Source organism: Eptatretus burgeri, chromosome 4 (genome assembly GCF_056783735.1).
Source record: "Eptatretus burgeri isolate ZD-2024b chromosome 4, Ebu_testis_v1, whole genome shotgun sequence".
NCBI classification, from domain to species: Eukaryota; Metazoa; Chordata; class Myxini; order Myxiniformes; family Myxinidae; genus Eptatretus; species Eptatretus burgeri.
Window position 1 is genome coordinate 118232077 of NC_140964.1, and position 22044 is coordinate 118254120.

At 41.5% G+C, this 22044-nt stretch overlaps 1 protein-coding gene across 4 annotated transcripts in view; it reads right to left on the reverse strand.

The window, feature by feature from the left end:
* Positions 1-256: 256 nt before the first annotated feature.
* The window catches only part of ESPN (espin), a 118833-nt gene continuing 97045 nt past the window's right edge, over positions 257-22044 (reverse strand). For 3 of the 4 annotated variants that reach the window (XM_085879841.1, XM_085879840.1, XM_085879842.1), the window contains 3 exons: positions 18077-18213; positions 11202-11498; positions 8992-10990 (listed from right to left, as the gene is read on the reverse strand). In XM_085879841.1, the coding sequence (XP_085735967.1) occupies positions 9404-10990; positions 11202-11498; positions 18077-18213 (2021 nt within the window). In that variant the 3' untranslated portion in view covers positions 8992-9403. Of the gene's footprint in view, positions 443-8991; positions 10991-11201; positions 11499-18076; positions 18214-22044 lie in introns of those variants that run through there. The other variant, XM_085879843.1, reaches the window with a different exon arrangement.

Sequence of the window (22044 nt, forward strand, 5' to 3'; positions counted from 1 at the left end):
AGCAAGCTGGCACTCATTTTGCCGACCTCAGAAGGATGCCAGGCAGAGTCAACCCCACCTGGTATTAATTCAACACCAAGGGGGAGTTGAACTTGGGATCCTTAGATCCCAAGCCCACCACACTAACCATAAAGGCAACACCAGGCATGAATTTTCAACCAGTGACGACAATATCGGCATGACGAGATGGTTTTTTGAGGAAAGAAGATGAAAAATGAAAGTTTTACTTACATTTTCCTTTCCCTGGTTGGGGAGAAGCACAAAAAAGAAGAAAAGTGATGTTAATGTCGTACGTCGTTTAAACAAGGCGAAAGTATCACCAATAACTGCATAGCAATGTGAATTTGAAGTGTGATACTTGCTTTTCTCCATCAATCTTCTTCTTCATGATGCCTCTTCGCCATGCTGGAAACTGGGAGAGCATTTTCTCCTCGTGTTCTCGCTTTAAAAACAAGTTTGAAACGTGTGTCAGTCAAAGCGATGTGTGTAATTCCTCATGATAGATTTGCAAATGTGTGAACAATAGAGGTGAGAAAAGTCAGCAACATACTCATGCAGTATCCAAATTCACGAAGTAGATTGAGTGAAATAATTCACAAGAGCTAAAAAGTCAACAAACCTATTAAAGGACAAACAAACAGGTAGATACACCCATAACCAGTGAGCACCTGTTGAGCACACTGGAATTGTAGCTTCACTGCCTTTCCAGATGGAACCCTGGAAAATGTACAGTATATGGCTTCTGTTGAGCATGTTGTCACCAGATACATGGTGTGCATTATTTAATCGTCCAGAGGGAGAGAAAATTCCCCTGGGAATTGCTCTTGGTGAAAAAAAAACAACACAATTCATTCTACTAATGCTATCATTGCAAGGAATGGTGAGGAAACCATAACTTTTATCACTACTGATGAGTATTTAAGGTTTGTTTTAACTCTGTTTTTGTTTGCAGATCATATTTGAATGTTTGTAATGACAGGGATGCCTCTGTCGTTGTTATGACTGGGGAGCATGTCAGTGACAATGACAAAAGACGAATGGGGATGTAATAATATATAATTTTTAGAACTTGCGCAGGTGTATTGAAGAAGGCACAAAACCAGCATGACAAGCATTGTTAGCTATCAGCAACCAAACAAAAAAATTGAACCTCCGGATCCAATTTTACTCGAGTTCATTCATCCTCATGCAGGTTCATCAACCATCACTAGGTAATGACATTAGTCTCTCTGTATCCAGAGCAGAGTATATAGGCAGTATGCAAATGACTGGGATACAAAACCTATCTGCCATTGTGGGAGACAAACAAACGTTACAGCTAACTAGCTGAGCCTCTCTGGCAGACACACGGACAGATCAAGACTAAAATACATGCATTAATAAATACTGTGTCCAACATTGGGAAATACCATCGATTATTATAAACATTATATATAAACACATACCAGCTTGTATATGGCTCCCATTGTACACGCCTCACTTTGTCTCTCATAATAATGACAGCATGATATGCAGCCTCGTTCTCACAGCAGAAGTGACATACTAGATACTACCTATAGCTAGTGGTGGTCAAGCAGAAAGGCATGATGCAATATCAAGGGGCCAAGCTCCTTTATATAACTACAAACACCCACTGCTTATGGGGCGGTGAGAGGGGGGATGGCAGTCATGCGGTTGGCAGTGTATGAATATTTTTTCCTATTATTATTATCATTATTATTACTATTATTATTATTCTTTAACGGCCACAATTATTTCCAAGGTCTTGTCGGTTTGGCCGTCGGCAGTTGGCCCAAGTCTTTCACGAACCATCTGTCCAGGCCTCACGTTTGACGAAGGTTTGAGCAGGAATTTGGAATTAGTTCATTGCTCGCCTGCTCTGTGCGATAGACACTGTGAGATCTTTAACGTCCAACACCTTATGCCGACAGACGGGACTCTAGTTTAACGTCAATCTGTGGGATGACACACAATGATTAATCACCTTGCCTGTGTGAGACCTCCGGATGACAGTTTATAGCTGAGTCAAGTTTCAAACCCATGCTGGACAGCTTTGAGACAAATGTGTGTCATGAATGGGGTTATGCATGGAATAATGGTCACAATTGGGTCGTACGGGTGTCAGGGGCAATATCGCAAGTCACATTTGAAGCCATGGCATTGAGAGATGATGACACATGAGACCCCGAGATAGATATTAGTTCCAAACAATCCATGCACAATCGACAAAATATTATGGATCAAAAAATCGGACAGGCAATGTGAGACATCATTCACTAGTAAAGACCTATTTGAGCACCTTACCCAGAGGCCTTGCAAGTTCAGATGGCTTGGATCCATTAATCTGTTGGGAACGTGATAAGCAAAGAATGCCTCAAGGTCGTCGGAGGGTGTATTCCATTAGCAATCAGCTTGTAGAGTGCTCGCTAAGTGGCTTACGTACTCAAGCAAGCACTCCATGGAACTCCTGGCTTAGCAAGCAATTGCCAATTTCCATTGATCCAACTATGCACCCGGAAACGCCCATGTAATGTCCGAATTGAATAAATCAACACTTTTTTCGGAGTCGGAACTGCTGATACTTTCAAATCTGGCGCTTACATTTTGGAATAATCCTTAGTTTAAGCAATTCTCTTGATTATTAATATTCACTAATTAAATAAAGCCACGAACGCTGGCATCTCCAGGCATTTATAAGCACTGCAATATCCCCAGTGATTCGTAGCCCATGATGAACAGGCATTCGATAATATGAGTGAGGAAAGTGAAAAACAAAAACTTTATCGTGAAAGAAATCATTGCGGCCTGTTCCAAGTCAAAGCATAGTTGAGCAGGCCAAAAAACATGGCGGCTTCAGACCCCAGCGAGGTTACCCAGGAAATGCCTTCAGACCCCAGCGAGGTAACCCAGGGAATGCCTTCAGACCCCAGTGAGGTTACCCAGGGAATGCCTTCAGACCCCAGCGAGATTACCCAGGAAATGCCTTCAGACCCCAGCGAGGTTACCCAGGAAACACCTAAAGACCCCAGACAGCGAGGTGGCCGAGGATTGCCTGATGAAGCAAATAATTAAACAAGGTCGTTAATTATCGTCAAAAGGTGAGTTTTAATTAACTTAAACATCCAATTTTCACTCTTGCACTTCTGTGGAGTTTTCTTAGTATGCATGCAAAGTTTTAGGCTGCTAGGTTTTATGTTTTGGAGTTATGGAGGAGACACACACACACACACACACACTTTTATTAGTATAGAAGATGGATATTAGCGTTTGAACGGTGGACAATAGTGATTAATTAATTACATGTTAAATATCTTTCCATTTCACGTTGTATGCTGGTTTAATCTGGTGACCACCAGATGGAATATTTAAAAGTGATCATACTAACTTTCTGCCACACTCCTCTTTGGGTAATTTGGGCACTCGATCAGATGCACGAAGGCCGTGCATAACAGAAATTGGGGACTCGAGTGAATTTGAACCAATAAGACAGAGTGCTCATCCTGGATCACTCCGCAAAAGGAATTATGGGCGTGTCCAGATACACCAAGAAAGGAAATTGTGGGCTCGGCTGATTTAAAATCATAAGAGACAGCGGATCCTTGTTTGAGATAAGAACCCATAAAATACATTGGGGCTCAGTCAATAATAAATTGATTTGCCATTGGTAAGTCCAAAGTGATAAGCCTGGTGTTGGCTGAGTGGTTAGGCTGGCGGCTTGGGATCCGAGGGTCCTGAGTTCAAGCCCCGTTGGCCGCTGAATTAAAATACACCAGGAGGTTGACTCAGCCTGTCATCCTTCCGAGGCCAGCAAAATGAGCCCCAGTGTACTGGTAAGGAGGACATTGCATCAGCGGCATAGCCGCGTCCCAACCAATGATGCAACCAGCAGCCACAGGCTGCACTCGATGGAGAGAGAGTCCAAAGTGATTAAAAGATAACCAGGTGAAACAACAAACGATCATTGTGGCATTTAATGCTGCGGAGTTTATGGAGGCACCAAATGTGGAAAAACTCAGTGGGTTAAAGAAATCTTTGCTGTTGGAGTTGGGTAGACATTGGGACATAGGGGTTCAGCAAAGTCTAAAGAAAGTAGAAATTCTGGCATTGGTCTTAAACTATTTAGTTGAGGATAAACATTTGCCAGATACTGCATTTCATTTGTTAAAGAATGAGAATGTGGAATTGCGAATGTTGGATACAAAGGCATTGGAACTTTGGAATGAAGAGTGAGAAAGGGAAATGAGGATGAGAGAATTGGAGCTTCAGGAGAGAGAAAGGAGTAAAGAGATGGAGATTAGGGAACTAGAGATTCAGGGACAGCTTAAGTTAAGAGAATTGGAAATAGAGAAGAGAAGTGTAAACCTACTCCGAATCCAACATCTCTGATGACTATTCAAAAATCTTGGGACATGTGAGACTTGTTCCACCCTTTCATGAGAGAGAAGAAAATAAGTACTTTCTGAATTTTGAAAAAGTGGCACAAACCTTGCAGTGGCCTAAGGAGATATGAACTTGGACTAAGTTACTGCAAAGTGTTTTTGTAGGGAAGGCTCAGGAGATTTATTCTGCGTTACCAATTGATCTGTGTGCACAGTATGACGAGGTAAATACTGCTATTCAGAAAGCGTATGAATTAGTACCCGAGGCGTCCAGGCAGAAGTTTAAGCAGAATATGAAGAAGGAGAGTGAAACTTATGTGGAATTTGCTCGGGGGAAAAAAAAAAAAACAGAAAAAAAAAAACCTTGTTTGATTGGTGGTGTCGTTCCAAGGAAATTGGGTCCTTCGACAAGCTCAAGCAGTTGATGTTAATGGAGGAGTTTATACGGTGCATGCCTTCTGACACTTGAACGCATTTGGACTAATTGAAGATACATGAATTGCACACCACAGCCACAGCTTTAACCCACAAAGCGCAATTTAACAAACCAGGCTTTACAAAGAGAAGTAACGTGGAGAGTGACTGTAAACCTAGTGAGGCAGTAAGGCCCTTACTTAAAGGTTATCAGAAAAGCACGCATACCAGTGGGGGTTTATTCACAGCCTGCCGGAGGGAAAGGAAATGTTTTTAGGGTGCAAAGAAAACCCACAAATTATCCCTCCATGCCGATTTGTTCTTACTGCAAGAAATGAGGACATGCAGTTTCTCATTGCTATAAGAAGGAGAGACAACAAAGTAGACCTCAGCAAGGTGCTTCAACTGCACTTGCTTATGGTAGAAACCGCATGTGGTGAACAGAGACAGTTGAGGAGTCATCCAAGGAGGGGTGATGCTGGACTCAGACGTTCTTAACGAGGGGATTGATGATTGTATTGATAGGATTGGTCAAGCCAAGTTTATCATCAAATTTCTCTCACTGAAAGAGCAAAGATAATTTCGGCTTTTAAAACACCAAAGGGACTTTACCAATATAAAGTTCTTCCTTTTGGCCTTAAGAATGGCCCAGCTACATTTCAACGCTTCATTAATGATCTTATCGCAAATCTTAAGGATGTTGATGCACACTTTGACAATGTCATAATTCATTCCATGACTTGGGATGATCATCTTCGGAGAATACATGCTTTCTTTGCGAAACTGACGGAAGCCAAACTGACTGGGAATTTGGGAAAATCTGAATTTGCTGAAGCATGTGTAGTGTTTTTAGGTCATGTGGTAGGTCAGAGTCAGCTTCAGCCAGTAAAAGCAAAGGTGGAAGCAATTGATAGCTTCGCAGCACCAAAGAGTAGGAAAGAACTTAGGAGTTCTGCAGTTCTTGCCACCCCAAATTTTGAGCAAAACTTCAAATTGTCTGTGGATGCTGGTGGTGTGAGAGCTGGAGCAGTTGTAATGCAAGAAGATGATATGGGCATTGATCACTCTGTGTGCTATTACTCGAAAAAGTTTAACAAATGCCAGAAAAAACTATTCAACAATAGAAAAGGAGACCCTTGCTCTTCTGCTAACATTGCAACAGTTTGAGGTGTTCCTGGGGGCAATTAGCTTTCCCATAGTTGTTTTCACGGATCACAATCCATTAACTTCTCTTCATAATATGAGAAATAAAAATCAGTGACTAATGTGATGGAGCTTCGTTTTACAAGAGTTTAACTTGGAGATTAAACACATCAAAGGCAAAAACAATGTGACTGCCAATACTTTGGCTTGATCAAAATAATTCTGAAATTGTTTTTGTAGTCAGTGGGGAAGGATAAGCTGCATTGCTTTTTTTGTATTCGATAAAGCAGAGGATAAGAAACTTCTTGCTTCAGTCAAACTTCGTTTTTTGAAGGGGGGGAAGTGTTACGGATTAGTAGGAATACTGCATGATTGGAAATGCTAAGGTGGTTCTGTGTAAAAGACAACTTGAATTAAATAAGTGTTATGGTTCCTGTGTGAAAAGACACCTATGCAGACAGCTGAATGCATAGGTGGCTCTTGGCACAGTGATGGAGGGTAAACAGAACTTTGAGGATAACTTTTGTCGAGGCGAAAATGTCAGAATGATGTGACAGCTACACTCCTACCCGATTGCGAAGTGAACTGGGGGAAAGATTTGTTATGAAACACGATGCTCTGGGCCAATGGTTAAACTTGTGGTCAGTCTGGAAATGCAGACTTTCTGTTGCCTGGCTTCCGACTGACCTTGTGTTTGATACAATAAAAGGTGAGTGGTGAGCCATTCGAGAGGAGAGGAGGACTTAAGATGTGAACCAGAGATTCAGCTCCAGCTGAGTGCTGGGCATTTGTGATAAAGTTCGTTTTGCGAAAGTGAGCTGTGCACGGCAGATTGAGCTGCATCGGCTGCGGGCGCCGTGCAACAGAGCGCTTACGTTGACCACAGACCCGAGTCGAACCCATTGCATCTTTGCGGATGCGGGTTAATCCTGCATGCTGACTGGTTGAGTTCAGGAGGAACCAATGCAAATCTGTGAGTGTCAAAAAGCCAACATCCAAGCCGATAATTACTCTGGGCACATCAACAAGGCCAAGCTCATCCTCATTCTCACAGCATAGCTGTGTGGAGCACGATCCCTAACTGCAAGTAGTGAACATGGATTCCTCTGCTTGCTTTGATGATGCATGCAGAAATCACCCTCAAGGGACTTTCGCCACACAGCTGGCTGGTTGGACTTCACTTCGTGAGCACCCGTGTGCATCTGGAGCACCCAGGCTTGTTTCAACAGTACAAGACACCGACTTTGACAAACAACTCGTTTCCTGCCGAAGTGTTGTATTAAGATACAAGGGAAATGGAAGTAAAGGGGGAACTGGAGATAAGTTGCCTTCCTAAGAGTTGTGAGAATATTAAAGACTGCATTGAAATATGTGTTTAACTTCGTGGGAGTTTTCAAAGCATTGAACGTGGCATGCATTACTGTGGTGAGTTTTACAGTCATTGAGCGTTTCTTTAAAATCATTGTGGTGGAATATTATTCAATGATATTAGCATTTGAATGGTACACAGTCAGTATTAATCAATTCCACATTAAATATCCTTCTGTTTCATGTTGTACAACTTGGTTTCACCTGGTAAACACGAGACAGAATATTTAAAAGGGATCGTATTAACCTTCAGCAGCGCTCTCCTTCGGGTAATTTGGACACTCGCTCGGATGCATGGTGGCAATGCTTAATAGTCAGCATTTAAAAGGTTAAGAGCATGGACAATCCCCATAGGTTGGCATCGATGGGGAAAAAATTTAACCTTATAAAATGCTCTGCTGAGTGCGGTGAAAAAAATTGACACCGTTGTGACATTGTGATGTCGCTGTTACCCGAAGTCATTGTTGTGAAGTCACTGGTATCCAGAGTGTCCCAGGAAGCGATGGCACATCCCCAAGCTCAGTGGCTGTGCACAACTCATCAAACAGATTTGTGTAGTGTGACGTGTGTGTGTGTGTGTGTGTGTGTGTGTGTGTGTGTGTTGTTGTGTGTGTGTGTGTGTGTGTGTGTGTGTGTGTGTGTGTGTGTGTGTGTGTGTGTGTGTGTGTGTGTGTGTGTGTGTGTGTGTGTGTGTGTGTGTGTGTGTGTGTGTGTGTGTGTGTGTGTGTGTGTGTGTGTGTGTGTGTGTGTGTGTGTGTGTGTGTGTGTGTGTGTGTGTGTGTGTGTGTGTGTGTGTGTGTGTGTGTGTGTGTGTGTGTGAGAGGGAGGTTCACAATCGGTCTTCAATCATAAAAAATAAAATGAGTAAAATTAATGAGAAAAGGGAGAAGAGTTGGGAAAAAGAGGATATGAAAGTTTGAGAAGAACAAGGAGAAAAGGGAAATTAAGTATAATAATAAGTGAACAGTGGAGGAAAGGGGTGGGGGATGTATGGGATATATGTGGAATGGAAAGGGGGGGTGAGGGGACAAAATAAAACGAGACATATTTGTCCACATAATATGTAGATAGACCATTATTTAAAGTTTAAATGGGATAAGACACGACTATGATAATTTTGCAAAAATCAAAGGCAAGTTAATAAGTACAATGATTGAAATGCATTTTTAAGACTATTCAGTGGTTATAAAAAGAGGACAGAGGTACACATGCTGGGAGAGCTGATGGGAACCTGGAAGTGGAATGAGAATATAAAGAAGTGGGTGGGAATAAGGGGCATGTGTTCAGAAGAGCGGAGAGGAATGTGGTCAGGAAAGTTTTTGATATGGATGTGTTTAGTAGGAGGAGCAGGGGCAGACCAAAATTGAGGTGGATGGAGGTGGTGGAGAAGGACTTGAGATAAATGGAGTGCAGAGAGAGGATGCTTGGGATAGAGGGGTGTGGAGAGGAAAATGCTCGTGGATCTGACCTCACAAGGAGTGATTAATTGGGGCATTCAAGGTAGTGTTAGTTGTCAGTGGTTACAAAAGACAATTTGGAAGTTACAATTTGATCATAGGAGTACATATGGTCAGGACGGGTGTTGGTCATCAGTCGATTACATTTTGAAAATGTGCAGTACGGTACGATAATCTTAAGATATCCAGCATTAATAGTTTTACAGGCATATTTGAATGTAACAGCGTGGAATACTGAGGTTATACTGCATTTCGTTTTTATTAGGGTCACTTCTTCAGGCCAGCTTGTTACAATAACATTACATAAAACAGTCTTTGAAAGAAAATGCGTTAATACTATATTATTACATTTCATTTCACTTCCAAAAATCAGTGTAAAATCAGTGCAGTTACTGCAAACCAACAGTGGATAAAAAGTTCATCGCATCATTTCTCAATTCGAAACCAATGCATTTGTACAAAAACCGACAATGAAAATCATGGAAAACCATTAAATGACTCTGAGATGAATCAAAACAAATTAACAATAATCAAGAAAGTAAAAAATATTAGGTCATCGTGATTTACTTGATTTACGCTTTTGTAAATAACAATTGCAACCACAAATCAAATAGCCATAATGTGAAATGTTTCATGATCTAGTTAAAGTTCAAACAGTTCAGCTTCCTTCTCTTTCCAGAAAGAAAAGCTGCGATCAATGTAGCGGCAGATTTCTTCACTGCTGAACTCGCCAAGTTCTGAGATGACTTGAGGGGAGTCTGAATGATGCGGTGATTTCACTGTGGTCGAGGCAGTGGGGAGTGGTGTTTCACTGCAATTTTCCTCGCTTGCCTCATCTCTACAGTAACTTGGAAGGCTAACTTCAGAGGTGCGGCGGGAATCCAAGGCAGGGAAACTTGCTGTTCCATGTGCTTCGCCAAAAAACTCCTGTCGCAGATCATCAAAACACTGGTCCCAAGTTCTCTGACCAGTTGCTATCCGGACACTGACAGCTTTGTGAAATTCTCGAACTGTCTCCCACCCATGGCTTGCAAGCTGGTCGAACATCTCAAAGCAGAGAAGGTGGCGGGCCTTGCGTTCTGATGGTGGCATTTCCATCTCAAGCAGTCGGAAATATCCAAGAAGAAAAAGATCCAATGAGAGGCTGTCATAAGAGACAGGTGAGCCATTAGATGTAGGTGGTAAAAATTGTTCGGGAGAATAAAAGGAGGGCACTGCAGAATCCACATTTTGAAGTGGGACTTTGGGGACATGAAAGATAATTCGTCGCCAGTGGCCAATAAGGCGGCTTACTGCCTGCCGTTGCCGCAAAAGGAAAAAGAGTCGCTCATCATCTGAAGTTTCGGCTGAGGCTGGAACGTCTTCTGAATTTTCTTGCTCAGCAGCAAAAATTCCTGAGTAAAGAGCCTTTTTCCAATGTCCAAGGAAGAGGAGGACAGTCCGAACTTTACGAGTTTCCAAAGCAGCTCGTATTGTCGCCGCCGGTGGCTGTCTGAATACAGCTATTTCTGCAATGTTAGTGTCATCTCGGCGATCTGAAGCTGCACATGTTTGGCTTTTGGGAATAGTCTTTGTTTGGAGAATAACTTGTGGTTCAAAGCTGGCTTTTAGGCTGCGTACTGACACCCCATAATGGTGCATCTCCTGCATAAGATCTTTGGAAAATGACCTACTTTGGCTGCCGTGAGTTATACATGAATTTTCAGTAGTATTATCTTTGCTGACCATTTCATCAGCGACTGTTGTTGTTGGATTTTCTTGTTCATCCACATTTTGCAAGATGTACGTACTATCAATGGTTGTCAAGTTGTCACCACGTTGAGCTGGCTGTGTCTTTGACTTTGAAGGTTGAGATGTCCCATTAGTAATTAAGCCCGTCACTAAGAAGGCCATGCTGCGAAGCAAACCAGAGATTCGACTACACCAAATTGGCAGATGAGCTGAGTCAAGGCCACCATCTTTTGACAAAAACCGGCGATCCAATTGAATTGCTGGTGGTGAAAGAAGTGGTGGGGGAGCTGGTAGAAGGTGCAGTATCTCTCGTTCCAATACATCCAACTTTGACTCAACATCATGAGCATCTCTCAAAAGCTGCAACCGTTCAACTTGCTGCTCGAGTTCTTGAATGTCCTTTTCTGTCAAAAGTTCACCAAATGGACCCAAGACTACATCGCAGGAATCACAGTAGTGCCAGCTTTGTGAACTGAACCCAAAGCCAAAAGTTGAAAACTTTCAAGGTGAATGAAGAATGTAAGAAGACATCAGGGAAAGGGGTTGAGAAGAATTGATTGACATTAAAGTGAAAAAAATGAAACAATCAACATATTGGAAATATATTTAATTATAGGGTTCCATTTCTGCAATAAAAAAAACAATTAAACTTTTCAAAGTCAATTAAGAAAATAAAGTTGCAAAAATCAATAACACCTTTCCTTTTTACCTTATTTCTTTCCTTTTCTTCCTCTTGCATCTTAGCTTGAAGCTTCCGCACCATCATTTGGCGCCTCCATTCTGGAATATAGCGTCCCTGCTCATCGATGTTTGGGATTAATGAATCCACGTCAACAGAATCCATCCGCACTAGTGATTGCATCCTGGATGGTCCATCAGCCTGAGAGCCACATCTTGTCGCAGGTGTACTGGGTGTAGAAGCTTTACCAATCGTAATGACTTCTTGTCTCCCATTTATCTCTCGTGGAACTCTGTTGGACCTCAGAGACTCTTGGTTCTCTTGGAGCTGGAATAAGTGATAAAGTTGAGTAAGTTATTCTTTATATTTTTACAAACAACCAAAACAAAAACAAATCAACATCAGAGCAATTTTGTGATGCGCAAAGGAAAAAGAAAAAAAAAATACAACTTCAATACCTCTCAACAAAATTACTTTTTGAAGAATTTAAAAGATTTGTGATGAAAATGTTGAGCTCGGGTTGAGATGAGATCGAGAGATGTAGATTTTTACGGATTTGTATCACAAACCAGTGTCCAAAAAGATTGCTTTATTGCTGATGTGCTATCTTTATTTAAACACAGATCAGCCAAAATACATACAAGTGTGAACGCCCCTCCGTTCAGACAAGACTGGTTATGCAAATACAAAAGTGTTTGTTATTTATAACTCGCAAAGGTACCCGGCATTACTGGGCAATGCCGGGTCCCTCCTCTCACCCTACCTCCTCCCGCTCCAGACTCTCACCCCACCCTTTTTCCCTCCATCCTCCCACCTCTTCCCCCGCCTCCTCCCTCCCCATCTCTCCCTCCAGACTCCCACTCCACCCATTCCCCTCCCACTTCCACCCTTTCCATACCCCCTCCCACCTCCTCCCTTTCCCTCCCTCCTCCCACTCCGCCATTCCCCTCCCACTCTACCGATAAACAACTATATAGGTATATGGATCAAAATCACTTGCTTTTTAATTTTCCTAATTCAGTATAAATTTTTCAAAAAGGAAATGAATTGAAATATTATTACAATAAAATAATATACATCAGGGTCATCTTTTTTTTTCCTGTGCAGCACAAGGCTGTGAGTAGTTTCATTGACTGAGGATGAGGCAGTGCACCTGTAGGTTTGAGTAGTAATTTGGAATTTGGCCAGGATGCAGGGGACAGCTCCTCTAATCTTCGCAAAGGACCCGCAAATGGATCTTTAATGTCCACCGACTAATTTTGGCATATGCGATGTCCAGTTTAAGGTCCATCTGAGGGACGGCACACACATTGATTGATCACCCTTCCTGTAAAACACCAGGATGACAGTTTATAGCTGGGCTGAGATTCAAACCCAGGCCACACAGCTTAGAGCGAGTGTGCGTACCTCTCGGCTGTCCTGCCATGGAATTGCGATGCATTGCTTTGTAGCCACTGAAACCATTTTCAATTCTCCCTTGAACTTGTCGTTCGCTATACTCATTCGAATCCTCCAATTTATTTTGCCTTCCAAACTGGGGATTTCCCCACGGAGGTGGAGCCCATGGTCGCCACACCCACTGCTAGCGCTGCTAGAGCTTTTGCCTGCTTTAAAATTATTTTTGTTCCTATCAATGATGTTACACTTTGGGCATATTCATTAATCTTTTCTTCACTCAATATAATTGTCATAACAGTAGAAAAAGTTAAGTTTAATGCTTTGGCAATTTCACATGTTCTTGTGTAAATATGGAGAACATGGAAGCATAACAGTGCTTTAATAAATACGCTTATACGCTTAGTTAGAAGAATCGGGAAATTTCTTAACATTTTCAGATTTGACCCCAGATAATGCGCAATTATTTACTCCATGAAATTCGATCCTCAAATCCGAAATAATATTTTTATTATATACTTTAATTAGTCTGTAAGAGTAGATCGTGTTTCCAGGGCTAGATATTTTTAGTAGACCAAATCAAAATTGCAGTTAACACACCTGTAAGGTGAAGTTGGGCTGAACAAGGATAAGCCTTTCATGAAGGTAAGTCGTTAATTATCTTCAAAAGGGATGTTTAACTTTGCGCAAACTCCCAGTTTTTGTTCATGCACTTTCGTTTGGCGTTCCCTTAGTATGCAAGCAAAGTTTTGGGCCGCTAAGTTTCATGGTTTTGGAGTTAGGGAGGAGAGACACACACACACACACACACACACACACACACACACACACACAGTGACTGACTGACTCACCCTGACATTTATTATCGTCGTGTCCAGGGAGTTTGCCCCTACCTGGACGGAGAGCCGAGCGGTTTCCTTGGAGGCTTACAGCCGAGATTCTCGGAGATTATGGCATGCGCGGGAAGGAAAGGGCGGCAAATGCACGTAATGGATGGAGCAGACGGAAGCACAGCACAAGGGGGTTTATCTCTAACCCACGACAAATAGACAGACACAAGCAACTTAAATAAATAAGGGGTTTAATGAAAATATATCAAATATTTACAATGGTAATCATCAAAATGGAACGTGAGATAAACTAAATCTAATTTTGAGGGGCCTCCACATGGACTTTAATACAGACAAGGGGACAGAATAAATAAAGGAAAAATTCTCCCTTTCTCCCGGTACTTAGGTTGGGGTCCAGAAGTGAGTTTCGGGAGCTTGAAGGTCACCAAACCGCTTCATCACTGCATGGGAAAATGTGCCCAAAATGGCACGCGGTCACTCTCTGGGTGGGCAAACGTACAGGAGGCAATTCAGGCAGCGATACTCGACACCAGGGCTCAGAAACTGCCGTGCAGCTTCTTTCGTTGATCATCCTCGCCGACGCCTCTACTCTGCTCAACGGTGCCGTCTCTTTCCCCGATGATACACCACGAGGCTTCGACGCTGGTCTCTCACAATTCAGCCAATAGTCCATGGCCAACATTTTGCTCCATCATGCGAGCCAATTTGCCTCAACACCAACACAAGAATCGTGATGTCTTCTTCACTGTGTCGAGGGAAAGCCAGCTGTAGTGACTTTTCTTTCAACCACTGATCCTGCCTCTCTTGCTTCTGTCCTGCTCCGAACCTTCATCTCGCCTGCCTTCTTGTCACCCAATGCCAGACTCTCTGACTAACCTAACTCTCCTCCCGGCCCGATGTCCCGCCCATCAATCATCCACTCCAGGGGCGTGGTTGATCAGCCATCACCCCTGGAGGCGGGCTTTCTACCTGCTTGAATGTGCAGCTCAGTTGTTGTTGTCTTAAGCATGTGATCCCTTTTTATTGCCAGTCTTGAAATACAAAAACATAGGAATTAGTCGGGTAAATCTACAACAAAAAATAGCCTTACCCCCCAAAAAATTGATACAAAAGGTTTTTTTAATGGTTTTGGGTAGGGTTTGACCTCCAAAATAACATACTAAAAATCTACTCAAATCCACCTACCAGAAAGGGCCTATTTTCAAGATGGCATCCAAAATGGCCGCCGTGGGCTTAAATTGCCATAGAATGGGCACTAGTTGGCCTATATTTGCGATTTTTGTGTCAATTTCTATGTTTCGGAGGTCAACAAATCTATTGAAATCATTTTCAAAGTTGATCAGTGATGGGAAAGCCTTAAATCCAAGATGGCGTCCAAAATGGATGGCGTAATAAGTTCTGGGCGGGTCTAAGCCCTGATCTTGTCATCGAACAGACCTTGATGAGATCCCTGAAGAGCACTGGTGGCCTAACACGCGGAAGTGGGATGGGTGAAGAACAACGGTCTCTATGGACAATGTCAATGCCGGTCACGTCGGAATATAACAGTGCGATGCAGGAATTCACTGATCTTTTGTACACGACTAGTGAACAACACAAGGAATCTAGTGGCGCAAGGATGGAAAGAGATGCTTCTGACCTAGCCAAAATCAGTTCAAAACTCAATGAATGCTCTCCGTTTTCTCCAGATCCCTCACTAAGAAATGTTGTGACTGGAGTGGTGGCCGCGTCGGATGTGAATTTCCACGAGCATAAGTCTGTTGGAGAGAAGATTATGGAAAGTATGGTCAATAAACCCGCTTTCACATCTTCCTTCAAACGAAAAGACAGAGCCAAAACACTTGGAGATGTATCTTCAGTCAAACTTGGTCCAGACAGAGCAATTGACCCTGCTCTACTCTTTCAAAGATTTCTTGTTGTGTCAAAAACAGTAGACATTTCGTTGGAAGATGTCATGGGCTATGAGCTGAGCCCATTTCCCCCTGCCCTGTTTGAGGGTATAGGTATTTTCAGAAAGGCTGACAAACCTCAATTAGTTCAAGCTATCAGAGACCATTCTGCCAAAGTGTCAAATGATACCGTGTCTGACTCTGTTCCCCAAACTGAGCACTATGTTCTTGATGGTGGCTCCTTGCTGCATCGTTTGTCATGGACAGCCGGGGATAGTTTCAATGTGATAGCCAAGTCGTATGCTGACTTCACTATTCGTCACTATGGAAAAGCAACAGTCGTTTTTGATGGTTATGATGATGGACCATCTATTAAGGACAATACACACAAGCGCCGTGGCCATATTGTTCATCCCGAAGTCAGCTTCACACCTGGAACAGAATTCTCTGGCAAAAAGGATGAGTTCCTGTCCAGGAGCTCCAACAAGCAACAGCTCATCAACCTCATCAGTGAGGAAATGAAGAAAATTGGCTTGAACGTAATTCATGCACCAGGGGATGCCGATGTAGACATAGTAAAAGCGGCAGTGACATCGTCATACCAACAATTAACTACCCTGATTGGAGAAGATACAGATCTGTTGGTGCTATTATTGCATTACGCTAGCGTCGACAGCAAAGAACTGTATTTTCGTTCTGACAATTCATCCAGGAACTGGAAGGTGCACAATATCAACCAACTGAAAGTATCATTGGGTGAAGAGCTATGCCCACATCTTCTCTTCCTTCATGCCTTCACTGGGTGTGACTCGACATCTCAAGTATTTGGAATTGGAAAAAGGTCAGCATTTCAGAAACTGGCAAAGGGGGATGCAGCAATCAAGACTTGTGCAAACACCTTCCTTGTCCCCAACCAAACAAGAGACATGGTCGTGGAAAACGGCAACAATGCCATGAAAGTATTATTTGGAGGACATCCCTGTGATTCCCTCACCAAGTTGCGATATAATGTCTTTGTGAAGAAACTGGCTTCAGCTAAGTCGTTTGTCACCCCAGAACGTCTGCCACCAACAGCATCTTCAACAAGGATTCACTCTCTGAGAGTATACTATCAGATTATGGTCTGGATGGGGAGGAACGGAAACTTGAAGGCAACAGACTGGGGTTGGAAACTGGAGGACAATAAACTAGTTCCAGTCATGTCAGACAAGGACGCTGCTCCAGAAAAGTTGTTGAAGATGATCCGATGCAACTGCACAACTGGCTGTAGAACAAGTCGCTGTAGCTGTAGGGGATACGGTCTGCCATGCCACAGCGTCTGCGGACCCTGTCAACTTGATACCTGCGAAAATCCTTTCAACAAGACAGTATCGGAGGACGAAGAGGAAGCATAGTTTATCTATGGTAAATGCTACTTCAATGAACGAACTTTCGTTGATGTTTTCGATTTACCCTAACTTGAAGGCATTTTAATTGAAAGTACGTTCTAGAGGAAATGGTGATCATTGTGAGAGCCGATTAATTTATTACTTTCTAAATTACCAAAGCATATTTTTATTTATGTTATGCACAAGATGGTCAATTAATTCTGATCACTACACACGGGACAACTTTTCAGGTAGACACTATTTGAAGGATTGGGCATGACCTCCAAAACATAGGAATAAACACAAACACTACAAATGTAGTCCATTTATTGCCTGTTTTAAAACAAGTACATGTCCATGGTGGCCATTTGGGGGGGGAGGGCATTTTGGACGCCATCTTGGATTTAAGGCCTTACCATCACTAGTCAACTCTGAAAATGATATCAGGTGATTTGTTGACCTCCAAAACATAGAAATCGACACATACATCACACAAGCACAGCATTTATTGACAATTTAGTAGCAAATTTATGCCCATGGCGGCCATTTTGGGGGGCCATTTTGGACGCTATCTTGAATTTAAGGCTTTTCCATCACTGATAAACTTTGAAAATGATATCAGTGGATTTGTTGACCGCCAACACATAGAAATCGACACATATATCACACATGCACGGTATTTATTGACAATTTAGTAGCAATTTTATGCCCATGGTGGCCATTTTGGGGGCCATTTTGGACGCCATCTTGGATTTAAGGTTTTTCCCATCACTGATCAGCTTTGAAAATGGTTTCATTGGATTTGTTGACTTCCAAAACATAGCGGTTGACACAAAATCACAAATGTAGGCCAGCTATTGCACATTCTATGGAAATTTAAGCCTATGGCGGCCATTTTGGACGCCATCTTGAAAATAGGCCCTTTTCGGTAGGTGGATTTGAGTAGATTTTTAGTATGTTATTTTGGAGGTCAAAACCTACCCAAAACCGTTGAAAAACCTTCTGTATCAATTTTTTGGGGGTCAAATCACAAATTTACTCTACTAAATAGGTCACAGGGGGTAATCACATACTGGGAGAACTTATTCTTAAACCCTACCTAATTAAAACAGCACCACCCCCACTCCCCCCCCCTCCCCGGTGTGGTGACACTTAACACTTAAGCTGACAGTTTCCCTACTTAGTTTCCATCGCGATGTCTCCGACATGTCCATGGACCAGACAACTCTATACACTCCTATCTTTCCTCTGAAATTCCTCCATCTAACCCACAAACAACATTATTGTTGATGATTTCCACAAGTTCTGGCATCTAAATAAAACCTAAGAAATGCGAATTATTTTTAGGGTGCACTGAAAGTCATGGATAAGTATTCTTGGGTACAAAGTACAGGGTTACATACAGACGGTTCCGGTGGTGGCGACACGGGTGCCGACTCCTTGGTTGGATGTGTAGGCCTCAAACTCTTGAAGGCTTTAATTTCAGCCAAAAGGTCACCATTGTCACCGTTTGGAGACATCATGTTGAAAGACTTCACACCTACACAAAACCCAGAATACAGGTGAACTTGTATATACAGTATATAAAGATATGTATATATATATATATATATATATATATATATATATATATATATATATATATATATATATATATATATATATATATATATATATATATATATATATATATATATATATATGGAATACTGCAAATGAAGTTCGAAAATTTCGTGGAAAATTGTTCTCACATTCATATTTAAAGGAAAAAAAAAAAAAGGACGAAAAATATTTTTTCCAACGTGAGCCGACTGCTCGCATTGCATAAGTTATTTTCTCGGCATTCATCTTGCATCGTGGGACGGGTTTTCCCCACTTGCAGCATATTCAACATCCTTCTTTTGGTAAAGTGATTTACGGTATCTCTTACATGCATAAATTCCACATGCACCGAGTGAGCACGAGGAAGAATCAAGCATGCTCAGGGACAACCTACAAAAGGAGGCCGTGCGTTCTTACCGATTGAAAATAAATGCATCCTTGCAGTGAGATAATTTGATCTTATCTGCTTGTGCCTCATTATAATTCCATATCTCTTGAAAAATTACATAAAGAAGTAACCGATATCAAAAAAATTTTAAAAGCATTTTTCTCATGGATCTGCTAAGACGATTTAACGAGATGTATACAAAATTGCCATTGGATCAGTCAAATACTCTACCAATAACGTTTATGAAAAGAATAATTAAAAGAGCCCCTCTAGTTTTGGTATAATTCTCAGGAATTATGCTTCTAAAGGCCCTGTCACACCTTGACGATTTAGCCAGCGTATGCCTGACATATGCAAAATTTGGCTAAAACGCTGGCACACGTCTAATACGTTATGGGTAAGTTTGTATACGTTAAGAGCACGCTGGCATACATCGTAGTATGCTGGCTTTTTTTCAAAGTACGCTGGCATACGTCGTAGTACGCTGCCATACTTCTTTGTATGCTGGCATACGTCGTAGTACGCCGAGATTTATGACAAATTTTCCATGCTTGAAATTTTTCGACGTATGCCAGCATATGACTCACACATTCCGCATAATGCTGGCCATAAGTTGTAGGCACGTTACGCAATCGTTGACACACGTTACTTGTAAGTTACTCATAAGTCGAAACACGTCGAGGTAATGTTTAACATACCCGAAACTTATTTCTAACCTATGAGTAACGTGTTGTAGGCACGTTACGCGATCGTTGACACACGTCGACACCAACATAAAAGATAATCAACGTTACTTGTACGAAACGAACAATCAACGTTACTCATAAGTCGAAACACGTCAATGTAATGGTTAGCGTCAGTGTTCCAGACTCCCTGGTTTTTTATTTTCTTTTTCTGTATGATGGTGATGTTAACACTTCGATTTATAGTGTGGTTATAATATAATATAATTCATAGGCTGCCGCTCAACGATTTAAATCATAACCACACAAGAAATCGAAGTGTCAACATCACCATCATACTGAAGAAAAAAAAAAACGAAAAAAAAACAGGGAGTCTGGAACACTGACGCTAACCATTACCTTGACGTGTTCCGACTTATGAGTAACGTACAAGTAATGTGTGTCGACGTGTGTCAACAATCGTGTAACGTGCCTACAACTTATGGCCAGCGTATGCGGAACGTGTGTCATACGCCGAGTGCGTCGAGAAATTTTCCACATGCTGAAAATTTCTCAACGAACTCGGCGTATGACGACGTATGCCAGCGTGCTACAACGTATGCCAACGTACTACGACATATGCCAGCATGCTCTTAACGTATATAAAACTTACCCATAATGTATTCGATGTGTGCCAGCTTGGTTTGGCAAATTTTTCATACGTCGGCATACGCTGGCAAAAATGTCAAGGTGTGACAGTGGCTTCACACTTCGATGTCTAGTGCGGTTATGGTTTGAATCGTCAAGCCACAGCCTATTAATAGCCTACGCCACATGGTCATCAGCGATACGCTGCCGCGCGCTATGCATAAGTTAGACTATCGTTGGGCATAGCTTGTGAACGCCGACAACATGCTCAGCATTCGTTGGTATAAGTTATTTATATGTGATTAAAACGTTCTGTGTACGTTACTAATACGTTATGCATATGTCCAACACGTTATTGTATGCCCTAAACTGAAAAAAAACATCAATAGTTCAGCGTACGCCAGCGTTTTACATACATTTTGAGACCTTGCCATACACTGGCTAAAACATCAAGGTGTGACAGGGCCCTTAAAGGAACAATCAACGTTTTATTGTTCTCAAAGTAGTGTTGACTAAGGGTACACAAAGTATGGTTTCTGTCTTAGTAGTATATCTGGTGAAGGGAGTTCAAAGTGGGAGGAAGACCCTAATTAGGGTAGTGATGTTCTGGATCAGGGCTCCTCCACATTCTATACAGCATGTTAAGGTGTATTGCGCAGCTTAACAGGTCCTCCCGCGGCATGGAATTCTATTTAAAAATAAATAACAAAAATAATGATAACATTGTAAAAAACCATATATTAATTAATACGAATAATATTAACAATAACAATAATTAACAGTAGTATCATTTCACAGAATAATAATGAACATATTTCCTCCGCCCTGGCCAAAGAGCATCTGGGCTTGGTGAAAGGTAAGTTCATGCTCAAGCAGTACAGCAGGCAGATATGCTTCAAGGCCTTGAGGACAAATAAAAATTTGGACAATGGACCAACGGGCCCACTAGTAATTCTAAAGGGTTCTTCTAAAGGGTAATTGTAAAGTGTTATAAAGGATAATTATGAAGGGTAATTCCACAGGGTAATTCTAAAGGGTAATTCAAAAGGGTAATTGTAAAGGGTGATTCTCAAGGGTAATTGTAAAGGGTGATTCTAAAGGGTAATACTAAAGCGTTCTAAAGGGTAATTTTAAATGGTAATTCCAAAGGATGATTCTGAATGGTAATTCTAAAGGGTAATTCTAAAGGGTAATTCTAAAGGATGATTCTGAATGGTAATTCTAAAGAGTTGTTCTAAAGGATTGTACCAAAGGGCTAAAAGTGGTAATTCTAATGGGTTATAAAGGGTAATTCAAAAGCATACTTCTAAAGGGTGATTCTAAATTGTAATTCCAAATGGTAATTCTAAATGGTAATTCTAAAGGGTTGTTCCAAAGGGTAATTCTAAAGGGTTAAAAGTGGTAATTCTAATGGGTTCTAAAAGGTAATACTGAAGGATAATTCTGAAGGGTTGTTCTGAAGGGTAATTCCAAAGTGTAATTCCAAAGTGTAATTCCAAAGTGTAATTCCAAAAGGGTTGTTCTTAAGGGCAATTCCAAAGTGTAATTCCAAGTGTAATTCTAAAGGGTAATTCTAAAGGGTAATTGTGAAGTGTGATTCAAAATGGTAATTCGAAAGCATAATTCTAAAGGGTAATTCTAAAGGGCAATTCTAAAGGGTGAGTCTAAAGGGTAATTGTAAAGGGTGATTCCAAAGGGTAATACTAAAGGGTAATTCTAAATGGTAATTCTAAAGGATTATTCTGAATAGTAATTATAAAGGGTAATACTAAAGGGTAATTCTAAAGGGTAATTCCAAAGGGTAATTCTAAAGTGTAATTCTAAAGGTTTGTTCCAGAGGGTGATTCTAAAGGGTTAACCCTTTAGAATTACCTTTAGAACCACTTAGAATTGCACTTTAGAATTAGCCTTCAGAACAACCCTTTAGAATTTCCATTTAGAATAATCCTTTCGAACAAACCGATACAATTACCCTTTAGAATTACACTTTGCAACTACCCTGAAGAACAACCCTTTAGAATTACCATTTAGAATGCTTTAGAATTTCCCTTTTAACCCTTTAGAATTACCC